This window comes from Colobus angolensis, unplaced genomic scaffold, assembly GCF_000951035.1.
Source record: "Colobus angolensis palliatus isolate OR3802 unplaced genomic scaffold, Cang.pa_1.0 Scaffold100, whole genome shotgun sequence".
Classification (NCBI taxonomy): domain Eukaryota; kingdom Metazoa; phylum Chordata; class Mammalia; order Primates; family Cercopithecidae; genus Colobus; species Colobus angolensis.
In genome coordinates this window covers 4,649,097-4,674,096 of record NW_012110920.1, presented here as the reverse complement: position 1 = coordinate 4,674,096, position 25,000 = coordinate 4,649,097, and the positions used below count along the sequence as shown (strand labels likewise).

The following is a 25,000-nucleotide window of genomic DNA, read 5'->3' as shown; positions in this document are numbered from 1 at the left end:
ACAACAAAACAGTGCCAAATGGAGATCAAATGAATAGTGAGAAAACAGTGGGTCCTTTTGAAGACACTTGACACATTGTTACATTATCGTAGCTATTATGTTGTAATTATTAATGACTTCAATATCATTTTGGTTATTTATTATTATTATTATTATTTTTGAGATAGAGTTTCACTCTTGTTGCCCAGGCTGGAGTGCAATAGTGTGATCTTGGCTCACTGTAATCTCCACCCCCTAGGTTCAAGTGATTCTCCTGCCTCAGTCTCTCAAGTAGTTGGGATTACAGGTGCATGCCACCACACCCGGCTAATTTTTGTATTTTTAGGTAAAGACGGGTTTCATCCTGTTGACCAGGGTGGTCTTGAACTCCTGACCTCAGGTGATTCGCCCACCTCAGCCTCCCAAAGTGCTGGGATTACAGGCAGGAGCCATTGCACCTGGACTTATTTTGTTTTTATAAATTAATTAATTATTTTTTAATTATACTTTAAGTTCTGGGGTACATGTGCAGAATGTGCAGTTTTATTACATAGGTATATACGTGCCATGGAGGTTTGCTGTACCCATCAACCTGTCACCTACATTAGGTATTTCTCCTAATGCTATCCCTCCCCGAGTCCCCCACACAGCAACAGGCCCGGGTGTGTGAGGTTCCCCTCCCTGTGTCCATGTGTTCACACTGTTCAATTCCCACTACTCATTTTGTTTTTTAATGCCTTCTAGTATACCACCCAAAATGAAAGCATTCTCAATTGCGCTGCCAACACACACGCACACAAATAAAGAACAAACGAAGTAGTCAAGTCTGCAATCCTATATTTGTACCTCCTTCTGTCTATTTGTCTTAGGAACAAGACATCCTGGAGACTCCTCTGGATTTTGAACCCACTGAGGTTATTTCTCCAAGTGTTCTTTTTGATTTTCTAATTACGGGGGTTGGGATAGGAATGGTGAAGCAAGTCCAAACTTAAGTTGGCATTTTTTTCCCTCCATACTATTGTTCGGTGTTGTAGTACTGAACATTTTAAATGAGTCAAAAGATAACTTTATGTTCACTGATCAAGGGGAACAGATAGAATATTTTAATTTGTGAAGCTTGTGTCCCAAAGTAGATTAAGTAATTGAAGAAATAATGGTTTGAACTTTTCTCATTCAGAATGTTTATGAGGAAGTAAGGGAGACAGATAAAATCCATGCTAGTTATTTTAAGGAGAGCCAGCGGTTCTCATATCCATTTGAACAGATTGAAGTCTTTACATCCTACCCTACCTTTTTGGATCTCCTGGGGAAGAGAGAGTTGTGGATTCACAAAGTTAAGCCATGGTTCAGGAAAAGCCATGATCATTTTGTTACCAGAAACCAGACACAGCATATGGGTAAACATGTCTAGACTTTTGGGAGTCTCCTCCCCAGAGCCCGAAGAGGGACAGTGAAGCCTGAGATATTAGTCCCATTTCCATTTTCTTTCTTAATCTATGTGCCTTGAACCAGGCGGATGGGTTACGAAAAAATGAGGATAAAAAACAAATCCTGTGAATTATTTAGGTTAGCACATGGTTAACCTTAAATAATGAGATTCAGAAAATACATTTAAGGATAGTTGATTTGAGCACAAAGCTTAAGGGTAGTCACATGGAAGACACCAACTGCAAATGAATGGGGTCAGCACTTCAAAGTGGAGGATGTAAGGTATCACTGATATAGGCAGAGACAGAGAAATTTTAGCAGGATTATATTTTCCATTTATGGGACCATGTGTAGTTACAGCACTTTGATTTGTTACAGATTGCTACATTCCAAGGAAGATTACTTTATTGCTCCTTGAAAAGGGGTAGTGATCTGAGTGGTTCTTATCTCTGGCGCAATTTGGTTTTAATTATTTACAGGAAAAAAAGACAGAAGTTACAGCTGCCTGCTGCATGGCTCAGGCTGCATAGCCACAATCCTCTCATGGTTCAGAATAATTTAAAGTTCCCCCAGCTATAAGTTTGAATTGTTTTAAGTTAGAATTATTTAATTTCACAATATACAATTTTTTGGTAAGAATCCCATTCCCTTGGAAATTTAGTAGTAACTTAAAAAAAAAAAACTTTTTATTTTGAGATAATCAGATTCACATACAGTTATAGGGAATAGTCCAGAGAGATCCCAGGTACACTTTACTCAATTTCCCCCTAATAATAACATTTTGCAAAACAATAGTGCAACATCAAACTCAAGATATTGAGACAGGTACGATCCACCAGTTTTGTTCAAATTTCCTGTTTTACCTGTACTCATTTGGGTGTGTGTCTGTTTATGCACATGTGCTTGTGTATTTACTTTTATGTAGTTTTAAAAAAATAGACTTTGTGTTTTAGCACAGTTTTTGGTTCACAGCAATAATGAACAGAAGATACAGAGATTTCCTATATACTCCCTGCTCCTACACATGGATAGCCTCCCCTATTATAAACATCCTTCACCAGAGTGGTACATAATTTTGCAACTGATGAACTTACACTGACACATCATGGTCACCCCAAGTCCATAGTTTATATTAGGGTACACTCTTGGTACATATGATTTTGGATAAATTTATTATGACATGTACCTACTGTGATGGCATCACACAGAGTAGTTTCACTACCCTCAAAAATCTGTGCTCTGCCTATTCATCCCTTTCTTCCCTAACCCCTGGCAACTGCTGATCTTTTTATATCGCCATAGTTTTGCATTTTCCAGAATGCTGTATAGTTGGAATCATATACTACATAGGCTTTTCAGATTGGCTTCTTTCCCTTAGTAATAGTGAAAGAAGGTTCATTATTTAAGGTTCCTCTGTGTCTCTTCATGGCTTGATAGCTCATTTCTTTTTGGTATTGAATAATATTCTATTGTATGGATGTACCACAGTTTATCCATTCCCTTGCTAAAGGACATCTTGATTGCTCCCAAGTTTTGGCAATTATGAATAAAGCTGTTATAAACATCTGCGTGCAGATTTTTTTGTGTGTGAAGCTCAGATTTCAATCCCTTTAGATAAATAAATACCAAAGAGGATAACTGCTGGATAATATGGTAAGAGTATGTTTATTTTTATAAAAAACTGCCAAAACATCTTTCAAAGTCGTGGTACCATTTTGCATTCCTACCAGCAGTGCATGAGAATTATGTTCCCCTCACCCCCGAAATATATGGATGTCTTAATCCCCAGTTCTTATTAATGTGACCTTATTTGGAAACACGTTCTTTGGAGAGGCAATCAAGTTAAGATGAAGTTGTTAGTGTGGGCCCCAATCCAATATGAGTGGTGTCCTTATTGAAAGAGAGAATTCTGGGCTGGGTGCAGTGGCTCACGCCTGTAATCCCAGCACTTTGGGAGGCCGAGGTGGGTGGATTACGAGATCAGGAGATCGAGACCATCTTGGCTAACACGGTGAAATCCCGTCTTTACTAAAACAAAAAACAAAAAAACAAAAAAACTTTGGACACAGAGGGAAGACAGCCATTTGAGGACAGAGACAGACACTGGAGTTCTGCTGCCACATGCCAAGTCCTGGGGCTTCAGAAACTGGAAGAAGCAAAGAGGGATCCATTCCTACAGGGTTTTTGGAGGGAGCATGGCTCTGGCTCTGCCAACACCTTGATTTTGCACTACCAGCCTCCAGAACATAACTGCAAAAACTTCATTTGTATGAAGCCACCTGTTTTGGAGTACTCTCTTACAGCAGCCCTAGCAAACTATTTGTGCTATTACCATTACGATTTCTCTCACACAGCTGCTCAATGGCCTTCCTTTTCTTCCAGCAATGTCTACTTTGGGTTAAGGCTGTTTGTGTGCTTTGAGTATACTCTTCCCCCATTTTCTTCCTTCTCACCCAATGAATGCCACACTTTTCATATATGCACAGCCTTGGTTTCCAGCAAGGATACAGATGGTTTTCCCCCTGATTTTGTCATACCTTTGTTCATTTCAGTCAGTAGCTAAACACCTGTATTGAAGCCTTTAAAGAGCAGATGGTAATAGCTGTGTTGTCCTTTCTGAGATGTGACTAGAAGGTAGTACGGCTGTGCTAGAACTCTTGAACCAAGAGATGTTGCTGCCAACTCACCCTTTATTACAAGAATAATTAATTTGGGATTCGAACTGGATGTCTTTGATCACATGCACCATGCCATTCACAGGATCTTTAGGATTATGACATGATTTACCTACAGGAAAGAAACAGAATTTTGGAGCCAAGTAGAGCAAACTGAATTTTTTTTCAGTACATAAGGTCTCAACCTGCCTGTAGCTTACTGAGGAACACTCGCAGTTCTGATGGTTCCACAGATTCTGCTACCTTGAGGAAACTCACCAGACTGCCTTGGGATCAGTTCCCTTTCAAAAACAAACTTCCCTTTCAGATCTGTTTCATTCCCATATTATGCCCCCAGAAAAATGTAAACTTTGTTATTGTCTGTAATTCAATTCAATTGGTATAATCCAAAGATCTCAAAGCCCAAAATTGTCACATCTTTGAGTTATTTAATACACTTCTTTTTCTTGTCCCAAGTCATTCATTACTTAATTTTAGTCATGAAAATTGGAGACCCCCAGTGAATCGGGATTTTCCCTCAATCATGTCCTGCAAAGACTGTTTCTCATGAAATAAATTTGTAATGAAGGCGCCAGGAACTGAAAGTAGTAACAAGGTATGATCTACAAGAATAATTCTTATATGTATTGCACCTTGGCAAACTAATTGTCATATGCAACTCAGTTACAAAATTTGAACAAATTGAATCAGATCTTACAGATGTTTGACTAACAGAGGGGTTCCCACTCCAGAGTTACTTACGTGTGCACTTGTCCTTAGCACTTGTCCAGACTGAGTTTTTTAGGCAGATGATAGAAAACGGTCTTCCATAATAACCAGGGCGGCATTCATACTTCAGATGTGTCCCAACGGGAAACTCAGATGCATCAGTTAGGTTGGTAGGCCTGGCAAATGGAAGCCATTCTGGGGCATTGCATTGATCTGGGGATCAAGACCACAGCAGCATCGAAGTTAATGGAGAAATTACTTTTTATTTTGTGACAGAGTATGCTTCTGTCACCCAGACTGGAGTGCAGTGGTGCCATCCTCTGCCTCACAGGTTCAAGCAATACTCCCTGCCTCAGCCTCCCAAGTAGATGGGATTACAGGCACCTGCGACCACATCTGGCCAATTTTTGAATTTTTAGTAGAAATGAGGTTTTACCGTGTTGGCCAGGCTCGTCTCAAACTCCTGACCTCAGGTGATCTGCCCACCTCTGCCTCCCAAAGTCCTGGGATTACTGGTGTGAGCCACCGTGCCCTGTTGAAATTCCCACTCTACTTCCTCTTTCTCTCCAATATACTGCATAGATGTGATCAAAAAAGAAAAAGAACACTTCAGTAATAGCCAAGGGAGCTGAGTGTGGTGGCTCATGTCTGTAATGTCAGCACTTTGGGAGACCAAGGTGGGTGGGTCACTTGAGGTCAGGAATTCAAGACAAGTTTGGCCAACATAGTGAAACCCCATCTCTACTAAACATACAAAAACTTAGCAGAGCATGGTGGCATGTGCCTGTAGTCCAAGCTACTTGGGAGACTGAGGCAGGAGAATCATTTGAATCCAGGAGGCGGAGGTTGCAGTAGAGCCAAGAGTGTGCCACTGCACTCCAGCCTGGGTGACAGAGCAAGACTCCATCTTAACGATAATAATAATAATAATAATAATAATAATAATAGCAAAGAGATTGATTCCTTTAGAACTTTGGTCCCCAACCTTTTTGGCACCTGAGACTCATTTTGTGGAAGACAATTTTTCCTGGAATGGAGGGTGCAGGGGAATGGTTTTGAGATGCAACTGTTTCACCCAGATCATCAGGCATTAGATTCTCACAGGGAGCATGCAACCTAGATCCCTCATATGCAAAGTTCACAATATGGGTTCTGCTTCTATGAGAATCTAATGCTGCCACTGATCTGACAGGAGGTGGAGCTCAGGCAGTAATGCTTTGCTGCTCACCTCCTACCGTTCTGCCCCGTTCCTAACAGGCTGCTGGACAGTACTGGTCCATGCCCCAGGGGTTGAGGACACCTGCTTTAAAAGATGCCTTAGAAATAAAAATCAGCACCCATCCATTTAAAAAGTCTCTGCTAGTTTGAAGACAACTAAAATATTTATATCATCTTTCACTAAACGGGAAGCTGCAATTCACAGCTTCTAATCTTAGTTAATCAGTAAGTGCGTGTGGTGTAGTTTTGTCTCTCCCATCCTCATTTATCATACTTTCTTGTAACAAGCTACGCTCATGCATTTTATCATCCACCTTCATGCTCAGTGGGCACTCAGATTCAGTGGGAGTACACATCTCCTCTTTGGCCCTCAGTAGCAGTCACCAGTGTTGGAAGTCTGTTGCCAAGTCAATCTTGAGCACAAAGAGTGAACAAAACTCAACAACTAAAGCTATACTTTACCATAAAGAAGCGTGTATTTTCTCATAGATATTTCAAATTAAATACTAGACTCAGCTAGGCCCCTTAAGGCCTTGTAGATTTAACTTAAAGCAACAAAAATCACAATTAGAGTCAAACAGTATGTAATCAAGAAGATACATATGTTGAAAAGAATAGCATTTTACTATAGTTTTGGAAATCTCTTGTTTGTTTTGTTTTGTTTTCATTTCTGTTCCTTCTCAACCTTCCACTAATAAATTCAAATTATGAAGGATAGATTGAGGCCAGAGGTAAATTTTATTAGACTTAAAAGAACCAACTTTTGACTTTGTACAAGGATGCCCTTGTCTATGTTTCCTGCTTCATCGCGTGTCACTCGGTCCCCTCACCAAGGTGTGGCCCTTTCCCCTTTTTCAGTTTCCTGAAGACACACATTTTTCCCCTGTCTATGACATTCCTTCTGTATGACACGCTTTTATCTTCGCTCTGACTTCAATTCTTCCTCCAGGTGTTTGCTAAAATGCCACTTTCTTATCGAAGCCTTCCCTGGCCTGTCTATGGCCATACCACCCTGAACACACCCCAGCTAGTCTGATGCCTTCCCTGACCCTCTCAGGCATTTGGAATCTAAACTACTTCCCTCTACCCCACCCTATAATAATTCCTAGTCAGGCCTTTTCCTTTCATATCAATAATTGTTTGCTATCGCAATTTGTGCTTTTTAACTTTGTGTGCTTTTAGAAGGATCTGTTTATCTCAAAAGATATTGGATGTGCATAATTTGAGGGCAAATGATGATGTGTTTTTTGTATCTCTAAATTAATACCTAGTCCTTGTGCTTAACACTCAGTTATAAGCATTCAGTGCATATTTGTTGCAATGAACAAATAATTGAAGAATTACTTATAAAAAAAAAATGAAGAGTCCAAGCTATGTTCCCAGAATCTCTGATTTAGTGGGTCTGGGTTAGAGTCCAGGAGTTTATATTTTTAAAAAGTTTCACAGCCAATTTTGGTAGATAACAGCACTTTCAGAACCACTGTATATATATAAAAAACATGAATAAAATATTTCCTGTGATTTTCAATGTTATGCATTCACCTTTCCTGTATTTGATATGTGGTATGAAATACAATTTTGATATGTGTCTTATGCATTGATGCCAGACAAAGGAAGAGATTCCAAGTGGAGCTCCTAGCACCAAAAGCTTTATTGAGAGAGGGTAAATACCACAGCAAAACTTGCAGTGACAGGTTAGAACTAGATCAATGCAACAAAGCAAATATAATGAACCATTCTTGAAAAGAAAGAAGTTCCTTCCCCTTAATTACCTAATATTCCTACCTCCATAGTAGTATAGGCATAGTATAGGTAATAATATAAAGTAAAGTTGTATAATAGCTCAAAAAAGGAATATATGAGCCTTCAACAAAGAAAGCTTGATTAGTTTCCTTTCCCTCATTTATTACTAATCCCTCAATTTGTGGCTAGTTCCTATGATAAATATATTAATATAAACTCCATAAACTCAAGATCTACCATAAGTTTAAACAGTTTTTATAGCTTTATTAAGATATATTACATACAATGATTGATGAGTATTTAAAGAGTACAGTTTGATTACTTATATATATGCCCTGCGAAACCATCACCAGATGAAGACAACAAACATTTCCATCATACTCTTCACCCCCACACAGTTCCCTCATGTCCTTCTGTAATACATCCAAACATCCACTTCCTTCTCTTGGCAATCTTCGACCTATTTTCTCTTACTACAGATTGATTTGACTTTCTAAAATTTCATGTAACCCGAATCACTTCATTTATGTCCTATTGTATAAAGGAAATCATTCAGATTTTTTTTTATGTTTTAGCCCTTACACAGCATAATTAGAGCCCTATCTAAGTTGCTGCACGTATACAAATTGTTTCCTTTTGTTGCTGGGTAATATTCAATTGTATAAATATATCTTAATTTAGTTTATCCATTCACTTGTTGAGGGACATTTGGATTGTTTCCACTTGTTGACTATTACAAACAAAACTGCTGTGAAAATTCATGTACAAGTCTTTGTGTGGACATATGATTTCATTTCTCTTGGGTAAAAACCTACGCGTAAAATGCTGAGTAACACGACAGTGTGTGTGTCTAAGGTTTTAAGAAACGGTTGAACTATATTCTAAAGTTAATGTTGTAATTTTACCTGCCAAATAGCAATATATTATAATTCCAGTTACTCCACTTTATTGCCAAAACTTGGCTTGGTCAATCTTTTTAATGTTAGCCATTCTAGTGGGTATATATTATATCTCCTTTCGTTTTTTTTTCTTGTATGACACAGCCCAATTTCATGCACTCCTGGTTCAGACCTTCCATTCAAAGCAAGTTGATTTGTTCTGTGCTATACATACAGTTAACACATCATCACTTTCATGTCTGTTCAAATATGAGCTGTCAACCCGAAGTACACTCTGCTTTCCATTCTGCACACTTACCCTTTAAGGAATAGACTTGCACTTGATTTGCTTAGGCACCTCTATCAGTTTAAAAAAAGAGCATGCACTTTCATTTTTTTTCTTTTTTTTAAATTATTATTATACTTTAAGTTCTAGGGTACATGTGCATAACGTGCAGGTTTGTTACATATGTATACTTGTGCCATGTTGGTGTGCTGCACCCATCAACTCGTCAGCACCCATCAACTCGTCATTTACATCAGGTATAACTCCCAATGCAATCCCTCCCCCCTCCCACCTCTCCATGATAGGCCCTGGTGTGTGATGTTCCCCTTCCCGAGTCCAAGTGACCTCATTGTTCAGTTCCCACCTATGAGTGAGAACATGCGGTGTTTGGTTTTCTGTTCTTGTGATAGTTTGCTAAGAATGATGGTTTCCAGCTGCATCCATGTCCCTACAAAGGACACAAACTCATCCTTTTTTTATGGCTGCATAGTATTCCATGGTGTATCTGTGCCACATTTTTTTAATCCAGTCTGTCACTGATGGACATTTGGGTTGATTCCAAGTCTTTGCTATTGTGAACAGTGCCGCAATAAACATACGTGTGCATGTGTCTTTATAGCAGCAAAAAGAGCATGCACTCTCAAAAATATAAAGTTATAAATTATGTATGTACACAAATATATAAATTATATGCCTAAATATAAATTTTTGAAATTTAATACAGATAAAATAAACATTGTAAATGCTCTGTTAATCATGATCACTTAACACAATCATTAGTTGACATCTAAAGGGACAAAAAACAGCCACAGTGAGTTTCTCTGGTCACAGTAGTGAATGTAAAGCTGTATTTCAACTGTCTTCATGATACTTTCTAGATTTTTTGGTTTCATCAAGTTGTGATCAGTTGTGATTAGATTGACAGCATTTCTTTCTCTTAATGCCTCCGACAAAAGAAATGTGTATACATGTGTCTTTGCGGGGAGGGTGAGAGGGATTGTCAACTCTGCCATTTTCTTGTTTTCTGGAGTTGGTTTTATTGCAGTGATCTTCACCCAGTATTTCTGTGTAGGACACTTTTGGTGTTACCCGTCCAAATGTGAAGGTTATTTTAGATAACAGTAGATAATATAAATCATACATCCACTCATCTGAGCATATGTAAACCAGAGTAAAGCACAGAAAGCAAATTGGAACTTCCCTTGTTGCACCTTTACCTAGCAGTGATAACCAAACCACATCCTCCATGAGGACCACATGAGGGCGCCAGAGTCCACCCTATGTTAAACACTCTCTGTTAAAGCTTAATTAGTGTACTATTCTTACGGCTCACAATGTGGTCTATCTCCATGAATGTGAGCTGGAGAATATGTCTTTTGCTGTTGTTGGATGAAGTCGTCTATATATGTCAATTATATCCAAGTGGATTGATGGTGCTGTTGAGTTCAAGTATGTCCTTACCAATTTTCTGCCTGCTGAATCTGCCCATTTCTGATAAAGAGACTTCAGCACCTTTATCTTTTCCTGATACCAGAAAAGATATCAGGATAGTACATTCATCTATTTCTCCTTGCAGTTCTGTCAGCTTTGCCCCACATATTTTGTTTCTCTATCAGGTGGATACATATTAGATATTGTTACGCCTTCTTGGAAAATTAGCCCATTTATCATTATACGATGCCCCTCTTTATCCCTAATAATTTTCCTTGGTCTGAAGTCTGCTGTTTGAAGTTAACACAGCTACTTCTGCTTTCTGTGACTAGCATTAGCATGTTATATCTTCATCTATTTACTTGTAATATATATTGTCCATATTTAAAATGGGCTTATAGGGAGTACACAATACATAGCTGAATTTTGTTTGTTGACCGACTGTGATGATCTATTTCAATTGGTGCATTTAGATCATTGACACTCAAAATGATGGTTGTTATAGTTGGTTTAATATGTTACTGGTTTCTTTTTTTTTTTTTTTTGAGACGGAGTCTCGCTCTGTCGCCCAGGCTGGAGTGCAGTGGCCAGATCTCAGCTCACTGCAAGCTCCGCCTCCCGGATTTATGCCATTCTCCTGCCTCAGCCTCCTGAGTAGCTGGGACTACAGGCGCCCGCCACCTCGCCCGGCTAGTTTTTTGTGTTTTTTAGTAGAGAGGGGGTTTCACCGTGTTAGCCAGGATGGTCTCGATCTCCTGACCTCGTAATCCGCCCGTCTCGGCCTCCCAAAGTGCTGGGATTACAGGCTTGAGCCACCGCGCCTGGCCTATGTTACTGGTTTCTATTCGTTGCCTTTATTCTCTTGTTCTCTGTTCCTATTTTTTGTTTTGCATTCTTTTCCTGACCTTTATTTTATTTTATTTTTATTTTTGAGATAGAGTCTTACTCTTTCGCCCAGGCTGAAGTGTAGTGGCGCGATCTCGGCTCACTGCAACCTCTGCCTCCCAGGTTCAAGAGATTCTCCTGCCTCAGCCTCCCGAGTAGCTGGGATTACAGGCACCCACCATCATGCCCGGCTAATTTTTGTAGAAATGGGTTTTTACCATGTTGGTCAGGCTAGTCTCGAACTCCTGACCTCAGGTTATCTACCCCGCCTCCTAAAGTGCTGCGATTACAGATGTGAGCCACTGTGCCTGGCCCCCTTTATTGTTTTAACTGAGCATTTTATATGATGCAATTCATTCTTCCTTACTGGCATATCAACTGTACTTCTTTTTTTCACTTTTTTCAGTGGTTGCCCTAAATTTGCAGTATCTATTTACAGCTAATCTAAGTTCTCTTTCAAATATTACTATACCACTACATGGGTAGTATGAGTACCCTATAACGACAAAACAATCTTAGTTCCTCTGCTATTTTTTATATAGAAATAAATATCCCCGCCGGGCGCGGTGGCTCAAGCCTGTAATCCCAGCACTTTGGGAGGCCGAGACGGGCGGATCACGAGGTCAGGAGATCGAGACTATCCTGGCTAACACGGTGAAACCCCGTCTCTACTAAAAAATACAAAAAACTAGCCGGGCGAGGTGGCGGGCGCCTGTAGTCCCAGCTACTCGGGAGGCTGAGGCAGGAGAATGGCGGGAACCTGGGAGGCGGAGCTTGCAGTGAGCTGAGATCTGGCCACTGCACTCCAGCCCGGGAGACAGAGCGAGACTCCGTCTCAAAAAAAAGAAAAAAAAAAGAAATAAATATCCCCATAAACCCATAAACTGTCCTATGCAACTGGTTTCTGGATTCACTCTTTAAGCACTAGTAAAGCCGTACTCTTTTCTCTCACCCTTTACTGATCATAGGGGCTGAGATTTCTCTCTTTTCAGTGATCCTGCAGTCTTGCACAACTTCTTAGTCATGATTTTTCAGACATGCATGGGGGTTTTCAGATTACAAAACACTGTCACATGCACTACCCTACCTGATTTTCAAAATACTTCTCTCAGAAATCAGGATGTCAGTCGTGCTCATTTTATACATGTGGACACTGAACGTCAGTGGTGTGACTTAAGTTGCTGGGTCCACAGCCCCAGCTGGTAAGTAGCAGAGTCTGGAAAAATCAGAACAGTGGCTTCCTAAAAAGTAGATTTCATAAAACTCCACCACCTACTTCTATATGCATACACCTTGGGTGCATAGCTCTTTCTCTTACACTTCTTTTAAACTCCAAAGGAGTGTGCACACTGGAAGCATCCATCAGCATTTTAAAATTGAAATTACTTCAGCAACAAAATTTCTAGGTAGTTTAGTTTAGGCTGTTTCACATTTGGAGGTTATTGTGAGAGCCTCAGTAAGCACTGACAACAGATTGCTTAACTTACTGGGCATGCTTCTCTCCTAAAAATAAAATTGTAAGTTTTATCATACCTCTTCACCTGACAGGTTGCTTTCTGGTGCCTAAGGAGATAAAATATTAATAACAACTCTTGGGGGAACTTGATTTTATTTTCCCCTTGCTCTTTTAGAGAAGAAGGAACATTCAAATAATGAATGCAAAACGTCTAGTGGCAGAGAAGGACGAACCCTGACTTGTCAGGAAGAGGCAGGACCAAAACAACTAACTGTTGAACTGCCGCTTCAAATGAGATGTTGCCAATGAGTCTAGGCAACCAAGAAGACTTCTGGGGAGCCCAAAAATAATAATAGAAGGGTTGTAATTGAAGATGTTTACCTATTTGAAGTTAAAAAAAGGAAGAGGTGTGGCCTCAAAATTTCCATAGTAGTTATAATAGGCTTTATTTTGTACTAAACACATCACTAAAACGCAAACTGTAAACATATCTACTGTCCCTTCTACTTGCAGGTGTTACACTGCATGTTCTGGGGCTTCCCTTACTCTTCTAACGCCCAAGTGCCTGGCATGCATCTGTCTTAAAGTAAGCTGTCAATCAAGCGCATGGTGATGATGGCAGTGGTGGCTTGGGGTTGGGGATGAGGACAGTTCCATGTGGGGCACCCCTAGGACTGCTTGTTTAAGCACCATTGGGAGCAAAATGCAGAGGCAATGGTTGGGGGATAGAAATGGACTCGGGGACAGGCCCTGTGTCAGACACTCGACAGGCTTTATGCCATTGAGGCAGGAACTCCACAATGCACAGATATCAATGTCCCCATTTTACAGAAGAGCAAACAGACTTAGGTGTGCTAACTTGCCTCACAGTTAAGTTTCTAGGACCAGAACTTAGGTTTGTCGGATCCCCAAGTCCTCTTTCGCTAGGATCAACGCCATGCTCCACTATAGCCAGCCTAGACCGAATACACAAAGGCAAGGAATTTCGTGCGGCACCCGTTCAGCATCTGCTCCTTCCTCTGCGCTGGTCATGACTTAAGCCCCTGCACGTGGAAACTCCATGCTTACCCAGAAGCAGCGAGGGTCTCCAGTGCGCAGAAGGATCCCAGACTCGCCGCCCTGCCGGTTCGCGCGCTCAGCCCACCCATTGCACTGTCTTCGGACCCGGGCGCCCAGAGCAGCGCAGCCCAGTGCAGCACGAAAGTTCTCTGCGGAGCCCCAGGTGCCTCGTCCGCCCGGGCGCCTCCCCACGCCCGCCCGCGTCTCACCCTAGGCCACCGCCAGCGCGAGCAGCAACTCAACCGCCGGCAGGGATCCTCCGCAGCAGAAAGGGAAACGCGGCGCCGGCGGCCCGGGTTCTCGGAGAAGAGACCCCCATCCTCCCGAAGCACATCTACAAACCAGATTTGATCTCAAAGAAAACTGAAATAAGAGGAAAAGCGCAGTGCAAAGAGGAGTGACCAATCCTTGTGCTCCGCGCCCAGAGTATGGGTTCCGGGACAAAGTGCTTTTCACCAGCTTCCCCTTAATGGGCGAGGCCATGTTTACTCCCCATTTGCATTGTTCCTAACGGGTTTCGCTGGCAGAGCCCACCTTGAGGACCCAGGTGAAGCAGTAGATCTTGACAATGCTTGGACTTCCGATGGATCGCGCGTGCGAGGCTCTGCGCTTCCAGACAAAGGCGGTGGATGATGGCAGCTCGCCTCCAAACACTCTGTTTGACTATTCCTCTTTGCTAGAATGTGTGTGGGAAGGTCAGTTAATGAAATGCCTGGTCTCTGTGTTGAAGGGCAATTGCAGGCGATGTGTACAGTGTACAGAGAATGTGAAGAACCAATTTATTTATCGTGAATTGAGATGTCATGCCATTGTTGATTTTTTAAACAAGGAGGGACAAATAGATATACATTAAAAAAAATGTAAATCTGTGTATCGTATGGAGACTAGATTAAGGCAATAATGGAGAGGGGAGACCAGTCAGGGAGCTTTTGCTGACATCCAGGTGAGGTTTGATGGTGGCTCTCACTGGGTGGATAAAGTGGACAATTAACAAAGATATTGGAGATGAATGAACAGTTGCTCATGTACTGGATTTTGGTCACTTCCTTTCTTAAAGTTAGTAGTGAGAGGAAAGCAATCAAGAGTTAGCCCCAGGATTAGAAATTAATGGTGGTGCTACTTATTGAAATAAGAAATATGGATGGAGGAGTGACAGATTTAGGGCAGAGGGTTAAGTATTCAAGGATGAATTTATTCTTATGTATCTGTGACCCTGTGCCCTTTAACCAATGTTTCTCCATCTCTCATTGTCTCTCCCTTCCCCAGCCTCTGGTAACCAGTATTCTACTCTTTACTTCTATGAGATGAGCTTTTTTAGATAGCACATATGACTTGTATCACACAGGATTTGCCTTTCTGTGCCTGATTTACTTCACTTAATATAATATCCTCTAGGTTCATCCATGTTGCTGCAAATGATAGGATTTCATTCTTTCTTATGGCTGAATAGTATGCCCTTGTGTATATATGCCACATTTTATTTATCTATTCGTCCATTGGTGAACACTTGGGTTGATTCTATACCTTGGCTATTGTTAATAGTGCATCAGTGAATGTGAGAGTGCAGATATCTTTTCATCATACTGGTTTCCTTTCTTTTGGGTATATACCCAGTAGCGGGATTGTTGGATCATATGGTAGTTCTACTTTTAATTTTTTGAGAAACCTCCATACTATTTCCCATAATAGTCATATTAATTTGGATTCTCTAACAGTGTATAAGAGGTCTCTATTTTCCACATCCTCACCAGCATTTGTTATCTTTTGTCCTTTTGATAAGAGCTCGGATCACTAGGGTGAGGTGGTATCTCTCTGTGGTTTTATTTGTATTTCTCTGATGACTAAGAATATTGAGCATTTTGTTTTATGTTCATTGGTCATTTGTATGTCTTCTTTTGAGGGATGTCTGTTCAAGTCTTGTGCCCACTTTTAAATCATATTATTATTACTATTATTTTTGCTGAGTTGAGTTCCTCAGATATTCTGGATATTAACCCCTTGTCAAAGCCATAGTTTGCAAATATTTTCTCACATTCTGTAGGTTTTTTTCTTCACTCTGTTTTTTCCTTTGCTGTATCCCATAAATGTGTACAATTATTACATGCCATTTAAAAAAAATAGCAATAAAAATAATCCAAGAATGAGAGAAAAGGAGGAGTGTGTGGTAGGTTGAATAATGTTCCCCCAAAATGTCCACATCCTACTCCCAGGAATCTGTGAGTGTTACCTTGTATGGTTTAGGACTTTACAGTTGGATTAAATTAAGGATACTGAGGTGGAAAGAGTGTCTTGGAGTAGCTAGGTGAACCTGATATGATCACATGGATCCTTACAAGAAGAAGGCAATAGACCAGAAGGCAATGATGAAAGCAGAGCTCAGAGTGTTGCTGCTGTGAACCAAGGAATGAATGCCAGTGCCCCTTAGAAGCAAGAAACAGGTTCTCCACTAGAGCTTTCAGAAGGAATCAGTCTTTTCAACACCTTGGTTTTCATCCTGTAAGACTCACTGTGGACTTCCGATCTCCTGAAATGTGAAAGAATAAATTTGTGTTGTTTTAAACCACAAGATAATTTGTTACAGAAGCAATAGGAAACCAATGTGGGGTTTTCTATCGGTTCCTATCGCTAACCGAAGCGATAGTACCACCAAGGTTGAGCTGTGAAAGTTTTTCATTGTTGTTGTGTTTTAAACTGAGAAAGCCTTGGGCATGGGACAGATGGAGTTTAGTGAAGGCCAGGAGGTGTAAGAATGTTTAGGAAAAGATTGGGGATGTAGGTTATTTGTTGATTATGAAAATGGACTTCCAAAAAGGCACAAGAGGACTTTTGTAAGAGATAATGGATGGGAGATGGTCAAAATCACAGGAGTCAATGAGACTGTTGAAGAAGAGCACATAAAATTAATGAAAGGAAGATCTGAATGGAAATACATGATCCATATCCATGCAGGGGTTCTTTTATTAACTTTTAAGTTTGGGGTACATGTGCAGGTTTATTACATAGGTAAACTTGTGTCATGGGGGTTTGCTGTACAGATTATTTCACCACCCAGGTATTAAGCCTAGTACCGTTGGTTATTTTTCCTAATCCTCTCCTTCCTCCTACCCTCTGCCCACCAATAGACCCCAGCATGTGTTGTTCCCCCACATCTGCTCATGTGTTCTTATCATTCAGCTCCCACTTATAAGTGAGAACATGCAGTATTTGGTTTCCTCTTCCTGAATTAGTTTGCAATTGATAATAGCCTCTAGCTCCATCCATGTCCCTGAAGAGGACATGATCTCATTCTTTTTTATGGCTGCATAGTATTCCATGGTGTATATGTAGCACATTTTGTTCATCCAGTCTATCACCGATGGTCACTGAGGTTGATTCCATGTCTTTGCTATTGTGAATCATCATGCAGGGATTCTTAATATCTTTATGTATCATGTATACCCCTTTGCCTGGCTGGTCAAAATTATGAATCCCTTCTCAGAGCTGTTTTTTGTAATGTGTAAGTAAATCACATGGGACTATAAAGAAAGCCAATAATGTCAAAACACAGTGATAGCCATAAACCTTTGGAGTTCTGTGGCTCCTAAGACAAGAATCTGGGACATATAGTTTGGTAGAAACAGGAGTCAATTGTTTCCGATGCTGGAGTTGGAAAGAGTTGTGTGAGGATGGAGTAATTCTAAATATCAAAGGCTGTAGAGAGGTGAGTAGAACGAGGGTTGAGTAGGTAATTTAGCAGACATTTCAGTAAATGTGTTAAGCTCTTTCTCCTGCATGCATAACTGATTCGTCATGGAGTAAAGATGCACAAGGTAGAAAACTATTCTCTACTCAGTGCAGCTTCACTAATGGAGACCCATGTATACACGGTCCAACATACCTGTATTACTCAGGATGTATAGTCTCAGCTCACACAAACATTCCTGAATACTGCCTTACTTCATCTGACTGTCTTACTCAAGTCTCAGCTCCTCCTCCACTAGGTGAGAAAGGCTATGTTCCAAAGGCTGCGTGTGTTTCTTATTTTTCACTGATTTCCATTAGGTTTTCTCCTACTATTCTACTGGAGGAAATGTCTACTGTGATCGTATCACTTATCATACTTTTTAATACATCCAGTGTCATTCTTTGCCAGGTGTGGTGGCTCATGCCTGTAATCCCAGCACTTTGGGAGGCCAAGGTGGGTGGATCACAAGGTCAGGAGTTCGAGACCAGCCTGGCCAACATGGTGAAACCCCGTCTCTACTAAAAATACAAAAATTAGCCTGGTTGGTGGTGCACCTGTAATCCCAGCTACTCGGGAGGCTGAGGCAGGAGAATTGCTTGAACTCCGGAGGTGGAGGTTGCAGTGAGCCGAGATCACGTCACTGCACTCCATCCTGGGTGACAGAGTAAGACTCTGACTAGAAATAAAAAAAAGAATTTAATCTACATATATATTTGCACAAGTATGTAAGGATGTATGTACAAGAATGCTCACGACAGCTCACGCCTGTAATCCCAGCCCTTTGGGAGGCTGAGGCGAGTGGATCATGAGGTCAGGAGATTGAGACCATCCTGGTTAACACGGTGAAACTCTGTTTCTACTAAAAATATAAAAAAGTTAGCTAGGTGTGGTGGTGGGCGCCTGTAGGAGGCTGAGGCAGGAGAATGGCGGGAACCCGGGAGGTGAAGTTTGCAGTGAGCCGAGATCGCACCACTGCACTCCAGGCTGGGCGACAGAGGGAGACTCAGTCTCAAAGAAAAAAAAAAAAAAAAAAAAAAAAAAAGCTCACTACATTTCATATTTTATAATGGAAATCCCAGAAGATAACCAATAATAAATCATAAAAGTAATGTGCTTGGGGTAAACACATGTGTCTTTTTTAAAAACTGTAAGTGATATTATACTACATCATTTACATCTTCCTCTTTTCCACTTAGGACTTCCTGGACATTTTTTCACATTAGCACATTTAGATCTACCTTAACATAATTGTCTTGCGATTTAGTCTTCCTCTAACTGATGATAAAAAATGATTGACCATCCCATGAGGAATTTTGATTTGTGATTTTTCAAAAAATACTCCTGTAGTTTCTCTTTTTTATAAGCTTTTTCTCACAAGCAATTCTCTCCTCTGCTCTCAAACGCTAAGCTAGATCAGTGTTTTATAAACACTTTATGAAATGCTTATAGTCAATTCTTTCAAAAGACTGTATCAACAAACTTACTATTAGTACATATACCCACTAGGAGCATGTGAGTAAACCTGGATGCCTCATTGAGTATAAATTTCACATGCAATCTTATTTTGCTCATATATCAGTCCATTAAAAAAAAGCATCTCTTCCTGCCCCTCAAAACCTACAGCACTCAACTAAGGAGGCTACCAGTTAATAGGTTCTTATAGGAATTATAAAAATGTATTCTAATTACTATGTTAACATGCATAATTCCCCTCGATCCTTTAAAAAATTAGGAAGATAGGAAATATATCAACAAATTAGAATCCAGTGATTGAGATTTGAGTTCAACAACTTCATTAAACTAAATGGAAACTGAGGATCATAGAAATGATGTTAATTAAGCACAGTCTGCACAGGCTAATGCTCTTCCCACAATTAGTCTCTTGCTTCTGCGTCAAGGAAAGTGAAGCCAGAGATAGCAGTACTGAAATCAGGATGATAATCCCTTTCGTCATATCAGAATAATCTCTCCAGTCATAACTACAGCCAACGATCAGGAGTCCCTGCAAAAAGTCCTCTATTTCATCTCAGTAAATAAGGACTTTTCCTGCCTCTCAGCTACTATAAAATCTGGTTGCTATTGCCAGATAAAACTGCCCAGTAAGGAGAAAAAAAGAATAACATTATGAGGTGTGGAACAGGGGCAGGCAGGGAAGAGACAGAAATATAGGTCTTGTTCTGGAGACAGCAGAAATTTCCCTGTTTAAATGTGTTACATCAAAAGACTCAAACTGGTTGCACTCCAGAAAATCAAAGAATCCTGCAATAGGAACAAACTCAGCAAAGGTGTCAACAGATCACTTCTGAAAAGAATAAAACAGCAAAGTTGATGACACAAAACATACATATTAACAAACAAACATATTAACAAACATACATGGACCTTCCTCTTCCCTGACATTAATTTAAGTGTTGAATAAGTCATATTAGCTAGCTCTAAGAGCTTTTTATATACCAGGCACTGTGCTAAGTGCTTTAAATGAATCCCACTTAAACTTTACTAATAACCAATAAGGAAGGTACTAAATCAATTTGTATATGTATAAACACTTTTAAAATATACGTAACCTTCTGAAGGTCACATTCCTGTTTTTATCTGTGGACTATGGCAAATAATTTTAGAATCACTATGTATAACAACTAAAATGGCTATATATATGTCCCCCCTTCTTTTATTACTAAAAATGATGAGTAAGTGGACATCACCAGGAATTTGAAAGATTTTTAATTTTAATTTTAATTTTATTTTGTTATTATTAAACTTGAAGTTCTGAGATACATGTGCAGAATTTGCAGGTTTGTTACATAGGTATACATGTGCTATGGCGGTTTGCTGCACCCATCAACCCATCACCTACATTAGGTATTTCTCCTAATGCTATCCCTCCCCGAGCCCCCACCTCCTGACAAGCTCCGGTGTGTGGTGTTCCCCTCCTTGTGTCCATGTGTTCTCATTGTTCAACTCTCACTTATGAGTGAGAACTTGTAGTGTTTGGTTTTCTGTTCTTGTGATAGTTTGCTGAGAATGATGGTTTCCAGCTTCATCCATGTCCCTGCAAAGGACATGAACTCATCATTTTTATGGATGCATATTATTCCATGTGTAAATGTGCCACATTTTCTTTATCCAGTATATCATTGATGTGCATTTGGGTTGGTTTCAAGTCTTTGCTATTGTGAACAGTGCCGCAATAAACATACATGTGCATGTGTCTTTATAGTAGAATGATTTATAATACTTTGGGTATACACACAGTAATGGGGTTGCTGGGTCAAATGAACCAGGATTAAAAAAAAAACAAACCCAGGAATTTAAAGGATTTTTGAAAAAAATACAAGCAGAAAGTTACTAAACCTGAGACACTGGAAGTTGGGGATTTTATAGTGGGAGAAGTCGACACTGGAAAACAAAATAATAATGTAGATTGGACCAAACACTTCGGAGTTATTGCTGGCATTTCCCCCAGGAATTTACAAGATAATTGAGACATTTAAGGAAGAAGCTACTAAACCTGAATGACTCAAAGTTGGAGGTTTTGTACTAGAAGGAGGCAGCGCTAGGAAATAAAATAATGTTAGAAGATCAACCACTTGGGAGTTATTGCTCTCATTTCATTTATATGAATTATGCCATTCTTGACTTACTTAGATAAAAATGCCCATGTTTCAATTCACTCCAAAAGTTGTCATAATCCACTTTTTATACATAAAATATTGAAGAAGTGAAATTATATACCCATGCAATGTACATAACATGCTAAGAACCCCAGAAAGACACACAGAATCATAACAGCAGAATTTTATGTGAATTTCATGTCATATATATGGCATAGAAATGAATACAAGATAGAGCTAAATACTAAAATTGTTTCTTTTCAGTTATTCTGTATGACTGATAGTTAATATTAAAGAAATAAAGTCTAAAATGAACAGCAATAACAACAACAAACCATGACGAAAAAAGATCACCTTTGTATCTTTAAGACACTTTGGAACTGGGGGATCCCAAGTACTGTTACTCTCAGAGACAATTGTTTCGCTGCCATTGAGGTAAAACCCTTATCGCATTCAAACATAACTGTTGCTTTGTAGTAATTTTTTTTCCCACATACTAATATCTGTTTTCCAGTTTTGACTACTGGAAATCAATATTTGACCACTGGAAAAGTAGAGAAACCCCAGAATTAATGGAAGTTTGCTTTAACAGAAAAAGTAGTACAAAGTAGTAATTTCCAGTATGAACAGAGACAAGAAATGGAATGCAAGATGTTAAAAACATTTTTAAAAAGACTTTAAATATTACAAATTTAAATATAAAGCCTTTTAACTGATATATTCCCCTGGACATAGAATTCTAGGGTGTTTTATTTTTCTTTCAGCACCTTAACAGACATAACTGTCTTATAACCAAAACAGTTTATTATTATTGTTATTATTATACTTTAAGTTCTAGGGTACATGTGCACAATGTGCAGGTTTGTTACATACATATACATGTACCACGTTAGTTTGCTGCACCCATGAACTCGTCATTTACATTAGGTATTTCTCCTAATGCTATCCCTTCCCCAGCCCTCTACCCCTCAACAGGCCCTGGTGTGTGATGTTCTCCATCCTGCGTTCAAGAGTTCTCATTGTTCAATTCTCATCTATGAGTGAGAACATGTGGTGTTTGGTTTTCTGTCCTTGTGAGAGCTTGCTGAGAATGACGGTTTCCAGCTTCAGACATGTCCCTGCAAAGGACATGAACGCATCCTTTTTATGGCTACATAGTATTCCGTCGTGTATATGTGCCATATTTTCTTAATCCAGTCTATCATTGATGGACATTTGGGTTGGTTCCAAGTCTTTGCTGTTGTGAATAGTGCCGCAATAAACATACATGTGCATGTATCTTTATAGTAGCATGATGTATAATCCTTTGGGTATATACCCAGTAATGGGATGGCTGGGTCAAATGGTATTTCTAGTTCTAAATCCTTGAGGAATCACCATACTGTCTTCCACAATGGTTGAACTAATTTACACTCCCACCAGCAGTGTAAAAGTGTTCCTATTTCTCCACATTCTCTCCAGCATCTGTTGTTTCCTGATTTTTAATGATCACCATTCTAGCTGGAATGAGATGGTATCTCTTTGTGGTTTTGATTTGCATTTCTCTGATGGCCAGGGATGATGAACATTTTTTTTCATATGTCTGTTGGCTGCATCAACATCTTTTGAGAAGTGTCTGTTCATATCCTTTGCTCACTTTTTGATGGTTTTCTTTTTTTTCTGGTAAATTTTTATAAGTTCTTTGTAAATTCTGGATATTAGTCCTTTGTCAGATGGATAGATTGCAAAAATTTTCTCCCATTCTGTAGGCTGTCTGTTTGCTCCAATGGTAGTTTCTTTTGCCATGCAGAAACTCTTTAGTTTAATTAGATCCTATTTGTCAATTTTGGCTTTTGTTGCCATTGCTTTTGGTGTTTTAGTCATGAAGTCTTTGCCCATGCCTATGTCCTGAATGGTATTGCCTAGGTTTTCTTCTAGGTATTTGTCAATTTTGGCTTTTGTTGCCATTGCTTTTGGTGTTTTAGTCATGAAGTCTTTGCCCATGCCTATGTCCTGAATGGTATTGCCTAGGTTTTCTTCTAGTTTTTATGGTGTTAGGTCTTACATTTAAGCCTTTAATCCATCTTGAGTTAATTTTTGTATAAGGTGTACAGAAAGGGGTCCAGCTTCAGTTTTCTGCATATGGCTAGCCAGTTTTCCCAATACCATTTATTAAATAGGGAATCCTTTCCCCATTGCTTGTTTTTGTCAAGTTTGTCAAAGACCAGATGATTGTAGATATGTGGTGTTATTTCTGAGGCCTCTGTTCTGTTCCACTAGTCTATATATCTGTATTGGTACCAGTACAATGCTGTTTTAGTTACTGTAGCCTGGTAGTACAGTTTGAAGTCAGGTAGTGTGATGCCTCCAGCTTTGTTCTTTTTGCTTAGGATTGTCTTGGCTATGTGGGCTCTTTCTTGGTTCCATATGAACTTTAAAGTAGTTTTTTCCAATTCTGTGAAGAAAGTCAGTGGTAGTTTGATGTGGATAGCATTGAATCTGTAAATTACCTTGGGCAGCATGGCCATTTTCACAATATTGATTCTTCTTATCCATGAGCATGGAATGTTCTTCCTTTTGTTATTTCCTCTTTTAGTTTGTTGAACAGTGGTTTGTAGTTCTCCTTGAAGAGGTCCTTCACATCCCTTGTAAGCTGGATTCCTAGGTATTTTATTTTCTTTGTAGTCATTGTGAATGGGAGTTCACTCATGATTTGGCTCTCTGTTTGTCTGTTATTTTTGTATAGGAATGCTTGTGATTTTTGCACATTAATTTTGTATTCTGAGACTTTGCTGAAGTTGCTTATCAGCTTAAGGAGATTTTGGGCTGAGGCAATGGGGTTTTCTAAATATACAATCATGTCATCTGCAAACAGAGACAATTTGACTTCCTCTTAATAAAGGAATTATTCCTAATTGAATACTCTTTATTTCTTTCTCTTGCTTGATTGCCCTAGCCAGAACTTCCAATACTATGTTGAATAGGAGTGGTGAGAGTGGGCACCTTTGTCTTGTGCCGGATTTCAAAGGGAATGCTTCCAGTTTTTGCCCCTTCAGTATGATATTGGCTGTGGGTTTGTCACAAATAGTTCTTATTATTTTGAGATATCTTCCATCAATACCTAGTTTATTGAGGGTTTTTAGCATGAAAGGCTGTTGAATTTTGTCAAATGCCTTTTCTGCACATATTGAGATAATCATGTGGTTTTGTCGTTGGTTCTGTTTATGTGATGGATTACCTTTATTGATTTGCATATGTTGAACCAGCCTTGTATCCCTGGGATGAAGCTAACTTGATCGTGGTATGATAAGCTTTTTGATGTGCTGTTGGATTCGGTTTGCAAGTATTTTATTGAGGATTTTCACGTCAATGTTCATCAGGGATATTGGCCTAAAGTTCCCTTTTTTTGTTGTGTCTCTGCCAAGCTTTGGTATCAGGATGATGTTGGCCTCATGAAATGAGTTACGGAGGATTCTCTCTTTTTTTATTGATTGAAATAGTTTCAGAAGGAATGGTACCAGCTCCTCTTTGTACCTCTAGTAGAATTCGGCTGTGAATCCGTCTGGTCCTGGACTTTTTTTTGTTGGTAGGCTATTAATTTTTGCCTCAATTTCAGAACCTGTTATTCAGAAATTGCTATTCAGGTATATTCAGAAATTCCACTTACTCCTGGTTTAGTCTTGGGAGGGTGTATGTGTCCAGAAATTTATCCATTTATTCTCGATTTTCTAGTTTATTTGCGTAGAGGTGTTTACGGTATTCTCTGGTGGTAGTTTGTATTTCTGTGGGATCAGTGGTGATATCCCCTTTATCATCTTTTATTGCATCCATTTGATTCTTCTCTCTTCTTTATTAGTCTTGCTAGTGGTCTCTCTATTTTGTTGATCTTTTCAAAAAATCAGCTCCTGGATTCATTAGTTTTTAAGGGTTTTTTTTT

The 25,000-nt window shown here is 39.6% G+C and overlaps 1 protein-coding gene across 1 annotated transcript in view; it reads right to left on the bottom strand.

Annotated features, from left to right (window-relative positions):
- The window catches only part of CR1 (complement component (3b/4b) receptor 1 (Knops blood group)), a 204,420-nt gene that overhangs the window by 23,305 nt on the left and 156,115 nt on the right, over positions 1-25,000 (bottom strand). Inside the window, exons 34-35 of the mRNA XM_011937899.1 lie at positions 4,824-5,003; positions 4,095-4,194 (exon numbers count right to left, since the gene is read on the bottom strand). Of these exons, the coding sequence (XP_011793289.1) occupies positions 4,095-4,194; positions 4,824-5,003 (280 nt within the window). The remainder of the gene's footprint in view (positions 1-4,094; positions 4,195-4,823; positions 5,004-25,000) is intronic.